The sequence below is a fragment of the Calidris pugnax genome, unplaced genomic scaffold, assembly GCF_001431845.1.
Source record: "Calidris pugnax isolate Ruff unplaced genomic scaffold, ASM143184v1 scaffold211, whole genome shotgun sequence".
Classification (NCBI taxonomy): domain Eukaryota; kingdom Metazoa; phylum Chordata; class Aves; order Charadriiformes; family Scolopacidae; genus Calidris; species Calidris pugnax.
The window spans coordinates 8,333,309-8,356,555 of NW_015091083.1; the positions used below are offsets into that span (position 1 = coordinate 8,333,309).

The 23,247-nt window shown below is 41.5% G+C and overlaps 1 protein-coding gene across 5 annotated transcripts in view; it reads left to right on the forward strand.

Moving 5' to 3' along the window:
- TRAF3 (TNF receptor associated factor 3) overlaps window positions 1-17,921 on the forward strand; it is a 70,995-nt gene extending 53,074 nt beyond the window's left edge. For 4 of the 5 annotated variants that reach the window (XM_014957566.1, XM_014957567.1, XM_014957565.1 and 1 more), the window contains 3 exons: window positions 3,172-3,312; window positions 8,585-8,759; window positions 9,997-17,921. In XM_014957566.1, the coding sequence (XP_014813052.1) occupies window positions 3,172-3,312; window positions 8,585-8,759; window positions 9,997-10,568 (888 nt within the window). In that variant the 3' untranslated portion in view covers window positions 10,569-17,921. The remainder of the gene's footprint in view (window positions 1-3,171; window positions 3,313-8,584; window positions 8,760-9,996) is intronic. The other variant, XM_014957569.1, reaches the window with a different exon arrangement.
- Window positions 17,922-23,247: the final 5,326 nt, after the last annotated feature.

A 23,247-nucleotide genomic window follows, 5' to 3' on the forward strand; every position in this document is an offset into this window, starting at 1 on the left:
ATAGACCATGTTCTGCCTTTTGTCAGTGTCCTGAGAGGTGCTTTGTCATTTAAAAAATGCCCAGCAGTTCTGTGTTTGTCTTACAGATCTAAGAAAATACTCACTTTACTACTCTTTTATGTTCAATTTTTGTTTTAACTTCATTTAGGACATAACTGCTTATCATTGTTTGTCCATTATTTTTTTTTTTTTCACTTCCTGCTTTGTAGACTTCTTCCTATTCATAATAAAGAGTTGAATCACTGGAAATCCCAAGACCATGCCAAGTTACCAGAATAGCTAACCACATATCATTTGTCAGTGACTTTATTCTAGAGAAGGGTAACAAAATGATTTGTAACTTCATTGATGTTCTCTTCTTTGAGGAAAAAAAAATATTAATTAATTGATGCACTGAAGCATAACGGTGCAAAGTTAACTTAGCTGATAAATATCAGAGAACTCTTGGCTCCCCTGATGTCAGTGGGAGTTTTGCTGGTTTCTGTAGGGTCGATATTTCATTTGGGGCACTCACTGTGATACGTATGGAGGGGAGAAGAGAAGTTGCCTTCTCCCGGTCACCATGTTCTTTAACAGTGCTTGAGGAATATGCAAGCTGAAAGTCTTCAGAGCTGCAAGGCCTGTGCTAAGTTATGAGTTTGGTATTTAAACAGTGCTGCTGGCGAAGAGTAGTAAGAGAAGGTCAGATGTAAAATCTTGAATCAAAACTTTGTGGGGCTTAATTCCCCACTTTGTGGGAATTAAAATTTGGTGTTTTGTTCACTCTGTGATGGGACAGACTTTGCAGACTGAACTCCCACAGGTTTTGTAATGTTGGAAGTAATGACTTGAACATAATTTTGTGGCTTCGTCACATTCTTAAAGAAATCTGGTATAAAATCTTTTTTTTTTTTTTTTTTAAATTGGACTTAAATTGTCCCAGAAATGGACACTGTAAAATAACTTTGTTTGGAAAAAGATGATTGCATGATATTTTTTTTTTTTTTTTTTTAAAAGAGACTGAAATATGGGACCTGTCTGTTTTAATCCAGCTCTTTGTGGCGTAAGAGGGTTTCTTCCATTCTTTTTTAGTAATCAATAATAAGTAATACCTTAATTTGAAAGACTGCTGATTAAAAACATTCTTTATCCTAGCAATATTTTAAATGCAACAAGGAAGTAAAGGAAGCCGATGGATGCAGTTTGTAAATGGATGCTGTTTCCTTTACCCTGTTTTTTAACTCAGGTTCCAAAGCCTTATGCCAAATGCAGTCAGGAAACTATATTTAGTGCTAAAGATTTCTTATTCACAAATTACCACCGAACTACAATTACTAACTTAGCAATGACAATTCTGTATGATTAAGGGCTGCAGGACATAATTCTATTTTTCTTGTGTTCTGTAGAACTGCGTGGAAAATCTCAGTACGAGACAAGCCCACGTTTTAGAACTTGTACAAAAATGGAAATGTAATGGTAGTGACACAGAGTGCAACTGCCTTATGATTGGGAGGCCTGAGGAGGAAACAGTGAGAAAAGGGGAATGTAAAGATCACAAATAACTAAAAAACTCTGATTCATTAAGGAAAAGGAGTATGCAAAAAATTAAAGTGGCTACCCAGCAGATCTGAGATATGTAGGAGGCGGGGTACTAGTTCAAATTTAAACTTGTTCTTGAAAATCTTCTCTATGCATTCCTTCAGCCTCGAGATTGTTTCTCTCTCTGCACTGGCAAAATTAGCTTAGTCTCATTTCTCCTGAGCCTTTTCTGCCAGCTTTTCCATATTTAAAATGTGGAACTAATGTTTGTGTGTATATGCACACGTGCTATGCTATATTGAGAAGCAGATACGCACATATATTATGGTATCTCTACATTTTTGGGCCCCTGTCTGATGAACCTGCCTTGCAGACTGTGGCAGTCCTTTGTCTAGTTTAGGCTAGTATAGAGATGGGAATTATTTACCTTTTTAAACAGGTTAGCTTCTTCAGGCTAGGAATGCAGCGACACATAAGTGATTTGACTGTGTCTGATGAGAGAGCAGTTAGGGTGGTGGAATTCTATAGTGGTACCCACATCAGAAGTAAAAATGGTTTCACCACAAACTGGCATCTCTACTGGGGGTGGGGTGTAGTTTTTTTGGGGAACATGAAGCATACAAATAATTGGTCCTAACGTGGAACATGTATCAAGATTTTCCTGCATCAAAAATGGTGCTGCTTCTTATCCATATAAAGATCTATCTGTGGAACTGATCAGGGCATGTCCAAATGTCATTTTGTGTCAAGTGTTTGTTTTCTCTGTTTTTGCCTGGGGAAGAATTAGATTTAAAAAAAAAAGCAACCCACCACTACAAAGCAACCCCCTTTCTCAAACCACATTAATGAACAGAACACGAAATAGTGTGACAGACAATATTTACTGTATTACTTTCATCCCCAAGGAGATAGAATATATGATATTCTTCTAACAAGGCTCATGTTTTAAAATCAGAATGAGTCACTAATGAATTAATTCATAAAATGTCAATACAGAGAGAGAATATAATCTGCAGTCTGTAGCTCCTTAGTCTTTTCTACTAATAGGCACCATTGGATTTTCCTTCAAATGCATGGATCCCTTCTGTATTCACTCATTTCAGGAGTTTTCATCACCATCACATTCTGTGAAGCCAAGCCATGCAGATGATGTTTTTCCTTAAATTTGCTATAGATGGGGTTAGATTGGAGTAGGTGGGGAAGATTAATGTTTCCCTTTCCCAACTAACTTTTCTCTGGTATCCCTTCCGTGCAGGGCTCGAGTCCTTAATGCTGGCCTATACTGAAGTAGGTTGTTTCTTCCAAACTCCAAGCAACTCCCGAGTCAGTTAGTGGAGATAAGCAAACAAAGCTATTAAATAAATGGAATAAAGAAAAGATTATGCTTAAACTGAAGTTTCTTTGGCTGTCTGTGTATCTGCACTTTCATTAGCCAAAGTTGTACCATTACCACACTGTGGAAGTGCAAAAGTAGCAATCAGAAGCTTGGGGTTTCTTTACTTACTTGCAAGACACGGAGAGAGATTTTACTAGGATCTCATCCCTTTCACGTGTGTAAGATAGTTTAAAACTAACAAAGTTACAGGTTTTTTGTTTTGTTTTGTTTTTTTTTTTAATAAACTTTGGCAGGAGTAATTGTAGAATTTTTTCCAGGTGGCCTTGCTCCAGAATGAAAGTTTGGAAAAGAACAAGAGTATTCAAACTTTACATAATCAGATTTGTAGCTTTGAAATAGAAATTGAAAGACAGAAGGAAATGCTGCGGAATAATGAATCTAAAATACTTCACTTACAGGTAAGAAATTTAGAATCTCCCCATTAAAGCAGAAATGGTAGTAGCTTCTGTTCTGTGCCTTTACAGTTGTGAAGTGAGGTGTTCTAATTAAAAGGGGCGGGAGAGAGAGTTTACCTTATTATAAACCTCATTCTGATTTTTTATTTTTTACTTTTTATTCTTCTGGTCAGTAGCTGGCTTGTTGTGTTTGTTGGAGTAAGATATTTTCACTAAAACACTGCAGTTGCCTAGCCCATGTTAAAACAAACCCCCTGTTAAAAAAGACTGAAAACAAAATGACGAATCTTAAGAATATTCATTTTTTCTTCTCTGTGAAAAATAACTGCTTGAGGAATTACTGTCAAACTGGAGGACATGATTAGCACCGTAAAGCTGTCATATGTATAATGTATATTTCTTTTCTACTTGCTGGTATTTTAAAAAATATTAATCATGAGTGACATCAGTCTGGTGTGGAATTAATCCAAACTTAGTACAATGCATTTGAATACGCTTTTTAAAATCCATGTTTCTGTTGTCTTCCTCCTGAGGAATATGTATCTAATTATTGGTTTGCCCGTAAGTCTGAGTTGCTTATTCTGTGGTCTGAATCACCTGGCCACAAGCCAGCGTGGAACTAGAAATCCTCTGGATGCACTAGCACCATGCTTAGCCCAAGCTGGAATTCTTTCCTTTGCATTCAGAGCGGACTTGGAATGTGGATGCTGGGAATTTGTGTTAGCTTGTGTGATACTAACAGCAATTAGGGAAACCTCAGGAGATATTTAGCAAGCTATTTTGAAGGTATCGTTTACATATTATTTTAGTATGTCTGCTGCTAGAATATCAGATACCTGCTTTAGCATCTGGCTTAAAGGAATGTAAATAAAGTTATCTTTGTCACTTACTATTCACTTCACGTATTAAACTGCAAATGTTGATACTCAAGAAAGATACAAGCATCCAAACTTGAGTATGGCTAAAATTCAAAGTCACGTATCCAAGAGCTCAGAGCCTTGAGTCCCTCATGTTGATTTATAAGGGAGCCTTTAAGTTCGGCAACAGCAACGTTTCTCCTCATAGCACGCACTTCTTCCCACGTTCAGCCCATGTTGTAATGAGTTTAGCCTGCCTTAGTCACTGTGGCTTGGTCTGATGATAGTTTGGGATATGGCTGTACGCTTACAATATTGCATTCTGACACTGGGAAGCTAATCCTTGTACGTATTGATATTGCTGATTGAGTCTACCAGGAGGTAAGTTAATTTGTAAGCCTGGGGTTTTTACACGTGCTGTCTCAATAACCAGTGATGAGAGGGGAAATGGAAAAAAACATAGAACAGAGTTTTTCATGATTGTCTAGATGACAGGTTGCAATATCTGTGATTTCCTCAAGCTGTAAGTGTTAGCAAAATCAAATTTTAAATGGTTTACGTTTAGAAAAAAACCCACCAAACAATGTGGTGAGCAGATTGTAACAGGTGGCTTTTTGGTGATAATAAGTACTGGAGAGGATGTGTTTTTCTTTTTTTTTTTTTTTCTTTTTTTTTCTTCTCTTTCTTTTTTTTTTTCTTTCTTTTTTTTTTTTTCTTTTTTTTTTTTTTTTTTTTTTTTTTTTCTTTCTTTTTTTTTTTTCTTGCTCTTTTTTTCTTGCTTTTTTTTTTCTTGCTTTTTTTTTTGCTTGCTTTTTTCTTTCTTTCTCCTCACTACTTCTCACCAGCTATTTTGGTTTAGTTATTTTAAGCCAAACTGTGTTTTACAGCTATTTCAACCTGATTCCTTCCACTTACTGGAACTTCATGGTTCGGTCAGGTTGTTAAGGGCATCCTGGAAACACACCTCAGTTTGGTTTTCCCTGGACAATATGATTAGCCTCTTTCTGTTGCCTACTGGGAGTTGAAGGAATTAGTTACCTGTTGTGAACCCTTCTTTTTCTGGGTTGCGTTGGGCAGCCGTGGTGATACAAGAGCCACAGACGTTTCCAGTGCAGAACTCACCAATTCAGATATGGTCACCAAGCATTTAATACAACTCGTGCAAATGCATCAAAGGTGTCTGGGCACTGGCAGGAACCCCAACCTTGAGACGTTTGAGATGAATTTTCTATATTCTGGTCTCTAGGGGAAGTGTTTTTACCAAGAGAGTATGTGATACTTTTTTGACTGCTGTCTTGTGGAAAGGGCCTTTCACATCCAGTACCTCTTAAGAGTCTATGGAAGCATATTAGTAATCCAATTCTTAAGCTGAGTGTGGACATGAGGTGCTTAAAGACAAAAGAGACAATGACTTTATGAATATTATTTGATTGGTAATACACTCTTTCAAAGGAGGAGGATGTTTTTTTTTTTGTTTTCCCAGTCAAGTAGTACCTTTGGTTTCTTTTCTAGTGCATTCTTTAGCTTTTCAGTTTTGCTCTATCAGTTGCAATGGAATGGACTATTAGGAAAGGACCATTAGGAGCATCTGAGAGAGAGAACTATGATTATAACTTTCTTCAGTTCGTCATGACATTTTCTAAATTATTTTAGTAATAATAGTGCTAAAATTCTGGAAGTTGTTTATTAGAAATGCCAAACAAAACCTAGATGAAAATCAGCATCAAGGAGAGCCCGCAATGATTTGCCAGACGTATAACTCTGGATTAATGATCTGGAGAGGTCAGTTGCTGGAATGAAAAGTGCATGCAGAAAATTGATATGTACTTGAAAATTTATGAGTACAGTGTGAGGCATCTGTGTGCTTTCTAATGGAATAATTAGAGACGGTGAAATTCTCCAGTGCTGTATTAAATTCAGATTTAGTACATCGGCATCTCCCAGCAGTGAGGGAGGTTGACTCCCTGTAGGGTAAAAATATAGAGATCCCAATGCTTTTTAAAAACAGAATACAAGTCTTTCTGATTATTCTGTATCTCTTGAATTCTCATAAAGAGGTACAGGAGATAAAATACTACACATTTGCCAGTGTGTAGTAGAAGCAACTAAAACACAGGATTGGTTGTGCGCGTACAAAGGTAGGATGTTGGACACAGGCTGATGGAGAGAAGTTGGTCCCCCATAACAACTCTTAGTAAACTTCTCCCAAAAGAAGAACTTAGAATTCTTCTGCGTATTTACCACTTTCCCAATTCATTTTAAAATGCATTTATTCATTTTGTTTGATACTGTGTAAGTGCCAAGAGGTCCCAATTGGAAATCAGAGCATCTCTGTGTGAGGGACTGTTCAAATGCACAACTCTGCTACTGTTCTTGCCTTGGAGAGTTCATGTTCTCTGGGAGCAGAGGAAAAAGGATCAGACTTGGGCACACCTCCAGTTTACTTTTGCATGTTAACGGTGAACTAATGGCCAAATCCTGTGGCTCTGATCTTACAACATTCATTCAGGCCATTCCATGGTATGTTTCCTTTTCTATATGTATAGTGAACAGCCCTTCCCTATTTTATTTTCTGATTATTGTCAATGAGAGGGTGTGACTGGGTTGGTTAGTATGGTTACTATTAGTTAGTTTGCTAGTTGATTAGTATGTCCAGGCAAGTTGCTTAATCTAGTTGGCGAGATGATGCCCCTGTGTTTATGATTCAGTACACAGCTTTCCTTCACAAAGTTGTAATTTTGCAAGTGAGATATGCAAGTGTGTTTTAAAATTCCAATATAGAAATAAATAGTTAATCTTGAAATATGTTAGATTACTCAGTGGTTTTGAGAAACAACAAAATAAAACACTCCTAGAATGTGATTTTGCTAACTGACTTATCAAATTGACAGCCTTCAATTAATCGTTACAGACTTTCAGTATAACTGAAACCACATGATTAAAAGCAAATGCCTAAAAGGGGAAATGAAGGTTGCATGAGGCGAAGGGTTTTCCCCATTAGTGGGGAACATTGAATCCACATGGCTAACCAGAAGGCAAATGCAAAATAACTTTATTTGCTTGTTTTGTACTCAACTGCTACTTTTTTTAAGAAGTGAAAAATTATTTTTACATATGTTGGCACTATATGATAATAAACTATAAAGTTAGATTTGGAATTAACTGTAGGTGGTAGCAAAAGTAGTTTCTTGTCTCAAATATTCGTGTTATCATTTGAACTTCACAACTGATTATGGGGTTCTGGCTAAAATTCCTGCTAGTCCAAATTAGCTGTGATAACGTAAATTGCTATGTATTTCTTGCATCAGATTTGAGGTAGACTGGGAAATATGTCCTCCATTATATTTGTAACACACTGAGGTGCTTGCAATGTCCCGTGTTTGGAGAATACCAGCCTTCCTATGTATTTTTTTTTCTTGAGTATTATATTTCATGCCTTTCTAAAATCAGCTGGCTTGGTTTTTTTTCTTTATTTTCTTAAAAAGACTCAGCCAGCAAGCACCTTCAGGAGGGGTTATTCAATTTAGGAAGTAAGGGTGGGAATTTTGAAAGTGCTTATGGGGTTAGAAGTAGTAGTTTTGTTTACATTCTTGAGGGCTTCTGCTATGGTTATGGGCACATAATAAATTAGGTGTTGATAACTCATTTATATGAGCTTGGAGCTTGCTAGTGCTGTTGTATCTGCACATGTACGTACTCCTGCTCCATGTGTGCAAGAGCACTGATGTTTTCTGGAGGGGCAAGTTATTTTGCTGTTACCCAGTGACAAACGCATGCACAAACGCTTGGTTCCGCCAGGGTAAGTTCTTGTGCCCATACTTTATTTTCTTAAGTACTCTTGACACAAAACCCAACAAATACCAGCCCATAATATCAATATAGAGACATTCAGATGATTGTTCTTGCATTGAAAGTGTTATGTTTTTTTTACTCAGTGACAAACGCATGCACAAACGCTTGTTTCTTGTGCCCAAACTTTATTACTTAAGTACTCTTGACACAAAACCCAACAAATACCAGCCCATAATATCAATATAGAGACATTCAGATGATTGTTCTTGCATTGAAAGTGTTATGTTTTTTTTAAATTATAGACCAGAGCACACTAACAATTCCCTTTTTAAAAAAAATAGTGTTGATAATTCTGATAGTGCTCTAGTATTTAGTACCTATGCCACGCTAAAGAATTTTTGTAAGTGTTTTATAAATACTTGGGCTATTCATCTAAATTGTCAAGGTTCGTGTTATTAAAATATTTGACATAAGCGAAGCTTGTTTATATTGGAAAAGCATCTTATTATCCAGTGAAACTTGTTTATATTGGAAAAGCATCTTATTATTGATATATAAGCCTTGTTTAATTTGCACAAATTAATGTCATCTTCCTATTTTAACTGGTGACTTACTGTTTTATGAAGCGAGTGATAGACAGCCAAGCGGAGAAGCTGAAAGAACTGGACAAAGAAATCCGTCCCTTCCGCCAGAACTGGGAGGAGGCTGACAGCATGAAGAGCAGTGTGGAATCCCTCCAGAACAGAGTGACTGAGCTGGAAAGTGTTGATAAAACCGCGGGGCAAGGAGCTCGAAATACAAGTAAGTGTAAGCACAATGGAACGAAGTACTCGGCAGCGCTGTCAAGAAAAAAAATTATGTCCTTTGAATGGCACTCCCATTGTCATTTTTATGTGGAAGCATCAATAATGCTGATTCTCCTGATTTTTGAATAGGAAGTGCGTAATCCCTTTGTTGATGATGTGGCATTGCTTCCACGATGTTTCTTAGGCTTGATTCTTGTCTCTTATTTTATTTTCTTGACCCATGTCTTAATTACAATGTTAGGTCACTATAAATACTTTCTCAACTGATCTTTGATGGTTAATAGCGTTCAGCAGTTTCTTTAAATACAGTCTCATTAAATTCCGTGCATTGACAAATTTTCTTTTATTACTTTTCTCCCCCATGAATGGATCAACAGGGTGCTTTTCCCCCTAACACCACCTGTCCTGATATCTGTTGCAGAGGTATACTTGATCCAAAGAAAACCGTGAGATCCCCTTAAGAATAGATTATTGTTGTGCTTGCTGAATAAAGTGAAAACTGGGGTTTAGCAAGATAGTGTAGATCATATGTAAGTGTTTAAATGATTGGGACAAAAACTTAATGGTTAAATAGATCTGTATGAAACAAACCTCTCCTACAAATTCATCTGCTTCTCAGTATTGTATGTTGGCCAATTTTGCCAGTGTGCAATGACAGAGTAATGTTTTCACGTGAGGGAAAGGGGACATTAAAACCAGCCCTGCTTCCAAACTAAATAAGTGATCATATAATGCAGAGCTAAGCTTGAATTTTGTGTTCTTTTATGATGAACCTGAGACAAGGTAACAGCACTACACTTCTGAGACAAGTAGTGTCTGAGAAGAGTATTTTGAGTGATGAGCGGTGCTTCTGAATTTCAGAGGGATTGTCTGACCACTTCCAAGGTCTTCACTGCTAATAGCGCTCTACAGGTAATGCTACCAAGTCTCCTCTCAAAACACGGAAGCCTCTGTAGTTACATTGCTTAGTGACCAGACAAAATTTATGTTAGATTATTTGAATATTTGACTTTTAGTGCATGTGTGATTAATACCCATGTTTGTAAAAATCCCAGTTAATTTAGATACGAGCTGGCTGTTGTCTGTGGAAATTGCTTCATCGGTGACCAAATGCCCTTTGGTTCTTGGGGAGGAAAATGTTTTCATTATACAGTAGCAGCGTTGGCAATTGATTTTTACAGTCTTTAGAAAAACAGACTTTTTTCACCCTCATCCTTTCCGTATTCTAACAGGCCTGCTAGAGACACAGCTGAGCAGACACGATCAGATGCTTAGTGTTCACGATATTCGGCTGGCTGACATGGACCTCCGATTCCAGGTTTTAGAAACTGCCAGTTACAACGGAGTATTAATTTGGAAAATTCGAGATTATAAACGTCGGAAGCAAGAGGCAGTCATGGGGAAGACTCTGTCCTTGTACAGCCAACCCTTTTATACTGGATACTTTGGCTACAAGATGTGTGCCAGAGTTTACCTCAATGGAGATGGCATGGGAAAGGGGACGCACTTGTCGCTGTTTTTTGTCATAATGCGTGGAGAATACGATGCGTTGCTTCCTTGGCCCTTTAAACAGAAAGTGACTCTCATGTTAATGGATCAGGGACCGTCTCGGCGCCACTTAGGAGATGCTTTCAAGCCAGATCCAAACAGCAGCAGTTTCAAGAAGCCAACTGGAGAAATGAACATTGCGTCCGGCTGCCCGGTCTTTGTGGCTCAAACTGTTCTAGAGAATGGAACGTATATTAAAGATGATACTATTTTTATTAAAGTCATAGTGGATACATCGGATCTACCAGACCCCTGACATACAATGGGGGAGGCGGATTAAACAGAAGACAACTCCGTTTGGGGGTTTTATATCAGTTTGTCTTCAGTCAGAGGTCCTAAAGCTCACAGAACCACCTTGTGGAACAGACGGAAGAGTTTGAAGGCATAACTGCATAGGGTCCAATTGCGAAAGTAGCAACACATTAAGAAATCATACCATGGTATATTTTTTAATAGAACTAGCAACACTTAAGCTCTGAAGAATCACTTATCCCTCATGAGGATAATGATTATGGTCAGAGAGGATTTTTTTTTTAACTTATTAATGATCTAGTCAATTGGAGGTAAAAAGACATATACAGTATGTGCTGAATAAATTACTGACTTTTCTTTCTTTAAGCTAGAATACAAAAAAAAAAACTTCACACGTGGGCTAGCTGGAAATTGTCAGCATGTTAAAAGAAGAAATGATGAAGTCATGTTGCAATTATGATATTATTTGAAAAACTGAGGTGCAATCTTGTCTGAAATATAGTATATTGTCTTTTTAAGGCCTCATCTGGTCTCTGTTTTAATAATTACTTTGTCAGAAGATCTTGGAAAAGCATCCATGTCTTCTCAAAAGTATCTGAATCAAAATCATATTTTTATTTAAAGTTCTATTGTTACAGAAAACATTTTATTTTAAAACTGTTGATAGACTGATATTTCTTGGAAGAAAAATAGAAGATATCAAACACTGGTTATCACTTGTGATAGGAAAAAAAACTATTCAATTCTGTTATTTCTCTTTAGAAATGTAAACCTACAATATATGTCGTAGTTAATGACACTATTTCAAAATTAAGGAAAAATCACTCATGGATGCTGTGCATCATTATCAGATTTATAATTGTTTTCACCCTAAAATAGGGCATTTGTTGAACTTTGGAGTTCTAAACGGAATCCTGTACATTTTTTAAAGTTCTGCCCCATGCTTTCCAATCAAGCTATATATGTTGCACATTATGCTGTCAGCAGTATATAGTATTTTCAGTATTGGGGAGGAGGATTAGTGCTGAAAAAAGCCTATATGTTTGTTCTGTACTAGCAGCCATTGCTTCTTAAGGACAAATCAGCAATGTCTTAATGCAGTGATGGTGGCTTGCATGCATACATGTGCCTTAGATGTGCTGTGCTGCTTATAAACCATAGCTTTTTATTCAGATTAATTCTGATATCTGAAACGGTAGTTTAATTGGACTTCAGGCATAATGTTTAGCCTTGTCTTCAGAGCCCTTAGGTACCTTGCCATGTACAGAATAGAAGCCAAGGCCCCCTTCTTTGGCTTCCAGAGCTTCTATGACTTGGCCATGGTGGGATCCATCTTTTTCAGGTGCCAAAACGTTATGCTCAGAGCTCCTATGGAGCTTGGACTGGACAGTCTCCATGGCCACTGCGAAGGCAGGTGACATTTGTCCTCTAATGCCTGTGGTTGTAAGGTGGCATCACTTGAAACGGACCCATCTGAGACTTCTGTGGGGCTGGGAATGTGTACGCTCATGGCAGCTTTTCATGGCGGACAAGCATCCTAACAGGGAATGCACGGGCTTCTTTCTTGTGACAGCCTGAACTGTAGTGGAAAGCATTTGCTTGCCCTGAAACATGCTGATTGCAACCTGCTGTCTTCATCTGCTTCTATTTAATAGCCTGTGACAAGCAAGTCTAGAGACATAGCCTGACTGTGGTGCTCTTTAAAATCCGAGAACCGCTTAAGCAGAGCAGACTCGCACCACTGTGTTTTCAGCCTTCGTGGGCTTGAAAGAAGACCTTGCATCTCGGCCTATTAACGTCAGGTTGTATCACTTTTCTGCTTTCTTGAGGCATAGTCACAGTTTTCATCTAAGGTGCAGTTGAATTCATGCCTTTGTATTTCAGCTTGTCTTTTGCCGTTGTCTTTTTTGGCTGTGCCTTCACACACAGTGCCTGCAAGAAGTATTTATGGATATAACAATGCATGCTAAGTGGTCTTCATGGGTTTCCCAGGCACCTGCTAGAATACTGCCTGCTGCTGCTGACCCTCGCAACCGTCGGCAGCAACTTGTCTTCCTTTACTTGCCTTCCATTGTCCAGGTACTGTACTCCCTCTATGGTACATCGCTGTCAACAGGTGCAAGCTCAAACATGGAGGCACGTGCTGGCATTGGATTTCCAGCACGGAAGGAGGACGTTCTGCACAAGAGATAAATATCTATAGATATACCCACACCTATATCTCTAGATATAACTGTATGGCACTTGCAGTTTTATGCAGGCTGCATAAGCAAACCCATCACTTAACGCTTCAGGGCGAAGGTTCGCTCGACTTGTGTCATTTTAATAATTGTGAATGTAGGCAGCTGAGCTTTTGTGTTTGTGCATCACAGAATTTTACTGAAAACAGGATTCCCAAGTGGAAATGTCCAAAGGACTCTCCTCCCATTGCTAATGCATGTCTTGTAAACTTAAATGAAACCGTTTGGCCATCTCAAAACAGTTAATATCCTGTTTCAATCTGGGACTTGGAGGAGATTTCTAGTATAAGCAGGGCCCAGCATATTCTGCAGATTTGTGACTACAGTTTCCAACTCCTGTGACAGAATTGCGTTTCTAAATCCAGGCTCTTTAAAAGAGGAGGAAAAAAGAGTTTCCAGCCTTTGTGATTGAAAGAGGACTTTGAAAACATGCGAAAAGTGTAAACTAATAGGGAAGTCTTCCTGAGTCTGCACGCAGCCTAATCTAGTAGCTTTAAGAGATCTGAATATCTCCTCTTAGTGGGATATTGACTCAGAAACTTCATAGAGAAGTTTAAATATGAACACTGCTAACTATATTAATGCCGATCACTGTAGCAGAAACATCAGTCACTGTTGTATTTCACAGATCTCTATGCTGCTTTCCACATCTCCCAAGTGCCAAAAGCACCAGCTGCCAGAAATCTTCAGCTTCACTTGGGCAGCTTTTATAATGCAGTAATGTGCTATCGATATAAAAATATTTTTGCATATATGCTTTTTATCACGGTTAATAAAATGGAGGCCTACTGCACTTATTTTTTAAAACTACATGAAGCTGCCAGAGAATTTCCAGTTTGCCAACCCTGCGTACTGTGAAATCCAGGATCTCGCTACACAAACGTAGACACCGCCTGCTGTGGAATACCTGAAGCCTTGACTGTAACACCCCTTTCTCCGCAGAACTCGCGGGCCATCTCTGTAGAGTTCTTACTGTGTACATAGAAATCGGTTTCCTCTGCTTTCCAGCAAGGAGTATGTAGCATTTTGTGAAAACAAGGCCACTGTATATTCTCTAAATTGAAAGGAAAAGATACCTGGTGCTTTACTCAACACTTTAAATTGATTAACTTTTTCTCTCATTGTTGAAATGCCCTTTATCCTTTTTTCTGTATGTTCCTGACCCAGACATCCAAAGTTTTCTAGGGACTGTCTGTTTAAAATTATTTATGGGGCAGCAGTCTGCCCCAACACGTCCTCTTGGAATCCTGGCTAACTCCTGTGGTGCGCCATTATTGCAAGGGGGTCCCAGAGTATTTGCATTTACTTTGGACAGAGTTTCTTCAGTGGAACCTTTTTTTCTTCTGCTTAGTAATTCCTAGCAGCGCACAAGTGAAGCCTCTTGCTGGTGTTTTCTTAACAATGATGCGCCGAGTTACGTACAAGCCTCTTCCAGCTTTCTCTAGGGAGATTCCAGTGTGTGACAACCTGGATGTTGCCCTTTTTGTACACTCTTCATCACAGGGTGTGTGCATCTGTTACCTAGAAAGTCTTGAATTCTAAGCAGGATGAAACTATTTGGGTGTTTGAAAGACCAACCTGCAATTATGATGCATGACCATGTCTGCATTACTTCTCTGATCTAATTAAAGGGGTCTTGTTTCAGTTACTGTCTACATGGTACACCTTCAACTGCTGACTTACAATATGCAATGTTGATTTCAGCCTTGTACTGTAAATGTTGTTCTTCACAAAGAGAATGTGCAATAGGAAAAGGGGATGATGGGTGGCATAATTTTGATGGGGAAAAAAATTAACGTTGTGGGGTAACATGCTAGCTTTCTTACAAATATGAAATGTGGTTTGTTTCCTTTTCCCATGGGTTTTCCTGCTTGGGAAAGGAAAGTTTGAAGATACGTGCCTGTTTCTGTGCCTGGTGAATTTCTCAAATGCGCAGATAATAGAGATTTGTGATAGTTGTAATTTAAGTGTTGAACCCATGAGTGTTAGGTTGTGATTGTATCGCTCGTGTTTCTCGGCTTGCCGCGATTATGGCTTGTTGAGATGTGAGTTTAAAAGCTGCCACCTATTTGTATCTGTATTCCATCGCGTGGGATAGGCATTTCACCAACAATACAGGGTTTCTGTTGTTGTTCTGTTTCCTTTTTAAAACACTGGTGCTGTTCGGTCCAAGGCAGAGAAGTGTATAGGGAGTGACAAGAAAAGTTGCCTGCACTGCAGAAGAGTGAAAAATGTGACTGCAGTATCGATGCCTTGATGTGATTTAACTATGCAAATATACAAATAGGTGAGGGGGAAAAATTCTTGGGTTGCGTACCTAATCTCTTAGTTTTTGCTCTGTGAATTACTCGTACGTGTGTAGGTACATACATATACACACAGACATGCATGCACATATATATGCAAAGTCTTTTCTTTACGTAGAAGTGATGAAACAAAACCCTTTCCTCCAAATTATACTTGATCAAGTGGTGCAAATATAACTTGCTGCTGCTAAGGGAGGATCTTGGCTAAGGGCAAACTTTGGATTCACATCTTCCAGGTTTGAAGACCTGTATATAGCAAACAAACAGTTTGTTTAGCCTTTCTGAAGACCTTGGAATGTCATCTAGGCCCCACGTCCTTCCTCATACTCCGCTAATTTGGAGGTTGCTGTATTTTAAACAAACATAGTGATGGGCAACTTGCTAATTGTAAATTCTTTCCTTAATTTGGGAATGAAATATTATAAAAAGTAGCTGGGCCTCTTTCTGGAATTCCTATCCTGTTCAGTCGATACCTCTATATTCTGGTTGACCTAGAAATTGTAGCTACTGCAATAAAAGCGATTGGTTCTGGAATTCAGTCTGTCCGAGGGCAGTTTTTAGTGCTATATACAGCTTAGTAAGCACTTTGCATCCACAAACACGGTCTTCTTATAGCAAGTGCTATTTGTCTTTTCTGAAAAAAGGAAATCAAGGATGAGATGTGAAGCGACTTGCCCAGAGTCACAAAAGGAATCTCCCGGAGCCAGGATTGAATGAGAGGTTCCATTTCTCTAGTGTTATCTTGAAATCACTAGGTTTTACTCTTTTTAATACGTTTGTCCTTTTAAAGGAACTGAAAAACAAGTTGACGTACCTTAAAAGACCCATGTCAGGACAGTAAGGGCTAGAATCAAACACACAAGCTGTCGTGATTTGGGGTTGTACGCGTACGGTAGCCCAGGGGGTGGTGCTTTGCAGGACCTGCAGAGCAGATGGCCCAGCGCGGTGCGTCGGGGTGAATAACATCAGCAAATGTGCGTCCTGCTCCGTTTGTTCAGTCTCGCCCAACATCAGTCAGTCTCATTTGATGCTCGTCTTAACGGAGGAGGAGGGAGCGTGCCGTTTTCGAGTGAAGTTGGGTTGATCTTTGTTCCACCAGCCTGTTTTGTGACTGACCGTTTCTTTCTTGTGGGGCTTTCTCCCCTTTTCTTTAAACCAAAATATGGAGGGCTTAATTGTTCTTTCCTGCCTCTTAATCCAGGCCTTTTGCTGAGAAGCACCAGATAGGAAGGTTGTGGAAAACTTTGGAATGCTGATTCAGGGACATCCTCTTAAGATTTAGAAGAGTAGAGATATACAACACATAAGGGATCTGACTATTCCTATTTCTCTTCTAATTTGTGGTCAAGACTGCAGCTTCTGTCTTCCATTTCATGATCTTAGTGTAGATACTAGGCTGTGTTCGTTTAGTTCTTTTCCCTCCAAGTTAGGATTAGTTCCTTAGGGTTCAAATAAGTTCTAAATTTCACAGAGAAGCACCTGAACCAAAATCCTGGATCCAAACATCCCAGACTTGATGTGGAATTCAAATCTGGATCCCAACTCTGTGGCTTACTGACCTACCCCTTTCGGGAAGGGTTTGTTGTCTCCGTGGTGTTTGTGTTTTTGGTCCTTTGGAACTAAGCTTTTAATTTGGTTGCCAGTTCTGCAAGGACTTTTTAACTTCTTAGCGATGCCGGTGTTCACACGCTCCATTGCTGGCAGTGTGATGCGTAGTGATAAAATTTGACTCTGTCTAAGGGTTACTGAGATAAACCAGCATTATCATTCGTAAGGGTCATTTTCTTGCATAGTGTTCTGAGCTTTGGATTTGAATATAGCTCACCTCTGAAAGGACACATCTTCCAACTATGACCTGCGTCACTGGCAGAGAGTTGTATAATCTGTACTTGTGGAATGGGAAGGTACAAGCTTCCATTGTTGCTGATGCATCATGTGATCCACCTATTTTGTTTTTCTTATAGCTGTTGTTCGGTTGAAATATATATTATTTTTTTTTCAGTTTTATAGAAAAAAAGAAAACAACAGGGGAAGTTCAGGATTTTTTCTACAAGGTATAAAACTCCAATGATTTAGTGGTGACTAGACAGCTGTGAAAAATACCCCATTAGGAGATGATGGGCTGAACGTAGGTCCATTTCTCTTAGACAAGTAGGATAACCTTTTAAAACGCATGGAACAACGTAATAATCGGGAAAACTAAAGCTGACATTTGTTTCCAAGAAATTCTGTAAGAAATATCTATGGAAAAGACATCAGTGATTGAGAATAATGTACAAAATAACGTGTTTGAAACTTGTGTATCCATTTCTTTAATCTCATACTCTTCAGTGAACGGTACACTTGTGTTCAGTTTTATGATCAAAAACAAAGACCAAAGAAGGCCAACCTCATTTGATTGTGTATATTCTGCCTGTCTTAATTATCAGTAGCTGTAAGGATACAGTGCAAGTGATCTGGTAACCAGTGGTTCTCGTCCTTTTCTTTTAGGGGGAAAAACAACTTTAAAATGTATAATTTATTGCTCAGCAATAACCATGTTGTTAAAATAATAATAATAATTAAAAAAAAAAGGAATTAGCAACATGTCTTAATTTCCCAATAGCATTATTATATGTTGTATTTCAGTTTATTGTATATTGTGTTTTTGTATTTATTTGTGTTTGGAGGTCTTGCTATGTCTTTTTGTGTTTAAATGCTAATAAACAAGGACAGTGTGTAAGAGTGTAGAATGCCAAACTCTGAAATGCTAAACTGTGTTATTAAAGGAAAAAAATAAATCTAAGTAGGAAATCATATTTTTTAAAAAAACCTGGTGTGTTGAATTTGAATGACTGCTGTTGACTTGCAGATGGCCAAGGTGCATCCTTTCTCCCCTGGGAACCCACTGGACGTGGGCTGTTCTGTTTCAGTGTTTGATGCTTACGCACCTGATGGAGACCTTTATTCTGGCATTTCCCTTCCTCTTCACAGGAAACTTGCCATAACTTTTATCAGAATCCCATTTTCCATGCGATAATTCTGCTGGAATAAGCCAGGCGATGGTGTGCATCCAAATGTCAGCGCCAAGAGACCTCGTGCACATAGAGCAGAAATTATTGAACTGGCTTTTTGTGCATTTGCGATACATCGCTTGCCCAAAGAGGTGTGGGGAAGGAGAGGCAGAGTCCGGCTTGAATGTCTCAGAATGTAGATTTTTTTTTTTTAATTATTTCTTTTTTCTTTGCCAGTGACATGAGTGACTCTTCTCAACTCAGAAGTGTGTTTCAGGTGTGTTTGAAATCGTGGAGCACGGTGCCATCTGTAAAAGCAGCACGCCGTTTTGAAATGAGTGAAGTAATATTTCCACCACATTTCAGGTCCAGCCTAGTGATGAAGAACCCCAGTGGTGAGGCCCGTCACTTCCACTGACCTGATCTGTCCATCCCTCTCTTTCTTCTTCCCTCCCACTTCTTTCTCACTGCAATTCCCACTTCCCCGCTGGGTTTAGCAATGTGGGAGCCTGTGCTCAGAGGTGCTGAGGTGGGTGTTCTCTTCTGCTGCCGGGAGCAGTCACTGGTACGTGACTCTCGGGGTGCTCTGGCATCCCCTGCCCCGCTCATCAGGCTTTCCCCTCCCACGGCCTAAAGCTCTTCATATCTCCTTGCTGTGGAGCATGAAAAGATGGTGAACTTCTCTTTGTGTTCTTAACAAAGTGGGTCACCTTCAAGCAGAGCCCTCTTTAGGAAGAGCAGCTGTTGCTGTCCCCCAGAGCTCCTCCTCCTCCCAAATTTTTTTGCTTGGTGCTGCTCAGAGGTGGCACTTGTGTCATTGCAGTGCAGCAGGAGGGGTGGAGAAGAAACAAATAGCTTGAAGAGTGAAGGTGAACACCAACTCGGTCCTCACCTCCCTGCTCCTCCTCTGGTCTACAGAGGGTGCTGTGCAGACACACACGTCGCCCAAGCCCAGACCTGCTGCTGGGGCCATCTCGTGCAAGAATTGCAGGGGGATTTGTCAACATTTTTTGGAAGTCTTCCAGTGTTTCAAGCCTTGGGTTTGCTTGCTCTCTGGTAAGGAGAAGCATTTCAATAATAATCAGTAAAAATAATTAAGAAGGACATGGACCTGTTGGAGTGGGTCCAGAGGAGGGCCACAAAGATGATCAGAGAGCTGAAGCACCTCTCCTGTGAGGACAGGCTGAGAGTTGGGGTTGTTTCACCTGGAAAAGAGAAGGTTCCGGGGTGACCTTATAGTCCCTTCCAGTACCCAAAGGGGCCAACAGGAGAGATGAAAGGGGACTCTTTATCAGGGAGTGGAGTGATACAATGAAGGGTAATAGTTTTAAACTGAAAGAGGGGAGATTTAGATCAGATATCAGGAATAATTTTTTCACTGGGGGGGTAGTGAGACACTGGAACAGGTTTCCCAGAGAAGCTGTGGCTGCCCCATCCCTGGAAGTGTTCAAGGCCAGGCTGGATGGGGCTTTGAGCAACCTGGTCTGGTGGGAGGTGTCCCTGCCTGATGATTTTTAAGGACCCTTCCAACCTAAACCATTCTATGATTCTATGATTTTTAAAACTTCTGATTTCTTGTTCGTGCTCTCCAGGCTGGCCTACTTTGGTGTGACCAGGCCCTGGAATTGTTTGAGGAAGAGGGAAATATCCGGTGGTCAAAACAAGTGGCAAAAGAGGTGATTTCCACCATCCTTCCTCAAAGCCTGTTTTCCATGAGTCAGTTGTGTGGTTCCTTCCTGCACGCCTGGGTTGAGCCCTGGAGGCTGTCACCATTGAGTAGCGCATCTGTTGTTTGGCCAAAAGAGGTGATAACCTAAGTGTCCCCCTTGGTGAATGTGGTACCTGGGAGGGTGAGCCCACCCAGCTCTTTGCTCCTGTGGGGTGACCTCCAGTAGTGGTGAATGTTGGACCCCAATGCACACTCTCATGTGTTCCATAGGCTCCCAAAAACAGGGAATGACCCATGCTGGGAGCTGAGCTCCCACTGGCCGGGCTGGCAAACACAGAAGAGACCGTGGGGCCTGACTTCCATCCCACGGGCTGCAAATTGGGTTAAGAGCTGCTTGGCCACAGCTCAGGGTACTGGTTGCAGTTGGTGGAAATGTGTGTTTTGACAGCTTTGCTGTGCTAATTAGAGGCAGGAGCTGTTTGCAGACATCGCTGTGGACACTCGATGGCTGCTTTGTGCCAACACAGAAGCTCCCGCAGAGGAGATTATTTGGATCAGCCCTGGCTGGTAGAAATGGCATCTGTGTCAGCATACCCTGCTCTGTCAGCCAGCGGGAACACAGGGGAGATGTGAGCCTGATCCCAGCCATTGTCCCTTTAGCAGGTGTCCTGGAGGTAGACGGTGGAAGCTGTTAAGTGGGTCTCAGTCCTCTGAGGAGAAAAAGAAATCTTACCCGAGTGCAGGGGCTAGGTGAAGGGGGCAGGTTAAAGAGTCTGGCAGGGGATGTGAGCTCAGGACATCCACACGGGTGTAGCTCTCTAGCCCTTGTTCTCCTGCTTCACACCACGAGACAAGAAGCAAGTCGGAGTGTGGCTTCCAGATAGCTCTGAGATCAAACGTGGATCCCCTCGGGTGACTTCTCCTGCCCTGCTGCTCCTGGGGAAAGGTGACCGTGTGGCTGCTGGAGGCCTGTAAGCACCAGGTGAGTTCCTCTTGCTGAATTGGTGCAGAGTCCCAAAGAGGGTTTATCCCCATGGGTTAAATGAATATTCAGCTTTCACTCCTGACTGGCTCCTCTGCTGCCGGGGATTGGTCCTGGCCTTACAGATCATGCTGCTGCACCTGAAAATTTAACATTATCTTAAATAAAAGGAAATTCCGGGTGGGGGTCTTACTCTGCTCCCTGGGATCACTGCTGGGGGCTGCCCAGCTTTGAGGGCAGGTGTGAGATACAACAGCCAGAGGGGCTGTCACCCAGCAGGGCACTTCTCCCTGGTTATTTAGGATTAGCTTCACGTCCAAACCTTAAGCAATGATGCAGTGTGCCAAGGAGACAGGCAAATACCATGTGCCTGGGTACAGCCCGGCCTGCCAGCCTTGTATACCCCTGGGGTGTGTGGGGCCAGCTCCTTTGGGCATGTCTCTACCTTCTCCCCTCTCTTTGGGGCCATGGGGTCTAATGCAGTTCTCTCATAATCATTTTTCCATGTGCTGAATGACTTTCTGGGCCCGGTGCCGTTGCAGCCTGGCTGCTGGGAGGGCTGCAGGCAGCGTGTGCGAGTTGGGGGCCATCGCTCACGTCAGGTTCTAGTGCTCACAACCATGCCCAGCACGGGGCTCCCTTTCCAGCCACAAAGTGTCAGGGCTTGGGGATTGCAGTGGAAGAGTCCCTTGTGTTGCAGGCTACAACTGTTTTAAGTTTAAAAGGACCTGGGGGGGTTGGTCAACTGTTGGCTGAACGTGAGCCAGCAGTGTGCCCAGGTGGCCAAGAAGGCCAAGGGCATCCTGGCCTGTATCAGGAACTCGAGTGGGACTCGAGAGGTGATTGTCCCCCTGTACTTGGCACTGGTGAGGCCTCACCTTGAGGGCAGTGTCCAGTTTTGTGCCCCTTACCACAAAAAAGACATTGAGGTGCTGGAGCGGGCCCAGAGAAGGGCAATGGAGCTGGTGAGGGGTCTGGAGCACAAGTCTTATGAGGAGAGGCTGAGGGAGCTGGGGTTGTTCAGCCTGGAGAAAAGGAGGCTGAGGGGAGACCTTCTCGCTCTCTACAACTACCTGAAAGGAGGGTGTAGAGAGGGGGGGGTCGGTCTCTTCTCCCAAGTCACAGGTGACAGGACAAAAGGAAACAGCCTCAAGTTGCTCCAGAGGAGGTTCATGTTGGATATTAGGAAAATTTTTTACATGAAAAGCGTTATTACGCATCGGAATGGGCTGCCCAGGGAAGTGGTTGAGGCACCATCCCTGGAGGTATTTAAAAGATGGGTTGACATAGTGCTTAGTGACATGGTTTAGTGATGGTTTTGTTATCAGTCAGGTTGATAGTTGGACTAGGTGATCTTCAAGGTCCCTTCCAACCTAGACAATTCTATGATTCTGTGATTCCAAGTGGTAGGAAGAGCTGGGAAGGTCCAAACCTTTGCTGTGTGCTGGTTTTCTCCTCTGCAGCGGGGGTGTGCTCAACCACTCACAGCAGTAACACACCGCTGAGTGGCTGTCCCTGGTGACACAGGTCTTGCTGGGGTGTCTGTAATTGCCCTGTAATTGCCCTTCCATGTCCTACCCTAACAGGGGAAGTGGGAACTCTCCCTCCATGGGCAGGATTTCACAGGCCCTTTGATGAAGACAAGGCAGATTGGGTATTTTAGACCTCTGCCTGCTTGTCAGATGAATCCTGCCTCACTTAAAATGAGAAAAATTAGGAAAAATTTTTTCACTGAAAGGGTTATCAGACATTGGAATGGGCTGCCCAGGGAGGGGGTTGAGGCACCATCCCTGGAGGTGTTCAAAAGACGGGTTGATGTAGTGCTGGGAGGTCTGGTTTAGTGATGATGCTCCTTGTTTGTTGTGTGGGTGTCTATTTTCGTAAGTTAGGTTGACGGTTGGACAAGATGATCTTTAAGGTCCCTTCCAACCTAGAAGATTCTGTGATTCTGTGATTCTGAGACAAGTATCAGCTTTGGTGGGACCAGAGCTGTGGAGCAGCTGAAAGGAGCAGCACCCAAAAGGAGCAGCCGAAGGGCACAAAAAGTAAAAATAAGGGTGTGGAGCACCCTTGAAACACAGGGTTTCGGAGGCCATGGCATCTCTTGCTGCACAGGGTCCTGTGAGAGGTTTCTTCCCTCCTGTCCACTCTGACCGTCCTGCGGGATGCTGAGGCCATGGACAAGGGTGCACCCTGCCCGCTGCACACTGCGGTCCTTTCTCCAAGCTGTTATTGCTGAGTATCCATGATTTACACTTCCCCCCCCTCTATTAAAATACATGACATCTCGCTGCAGCCAGCATTCACCCCGAGAGTCCCCCGGGAGAGATTTGTGAGTGGTAATGAGAGCGCGGGAGCCTTTCACCTCGAGGACATCTCTCGGCATCCAGCTCCCAGCGCAGAAAGTGCTGACTGCGTTTTGGCTGATGCCCAGGCAGAGAGCTGCTGCTCAGGAGCTTTTTCTCTTGGCAGTTTGTGGGCTGTGCTCGTGAC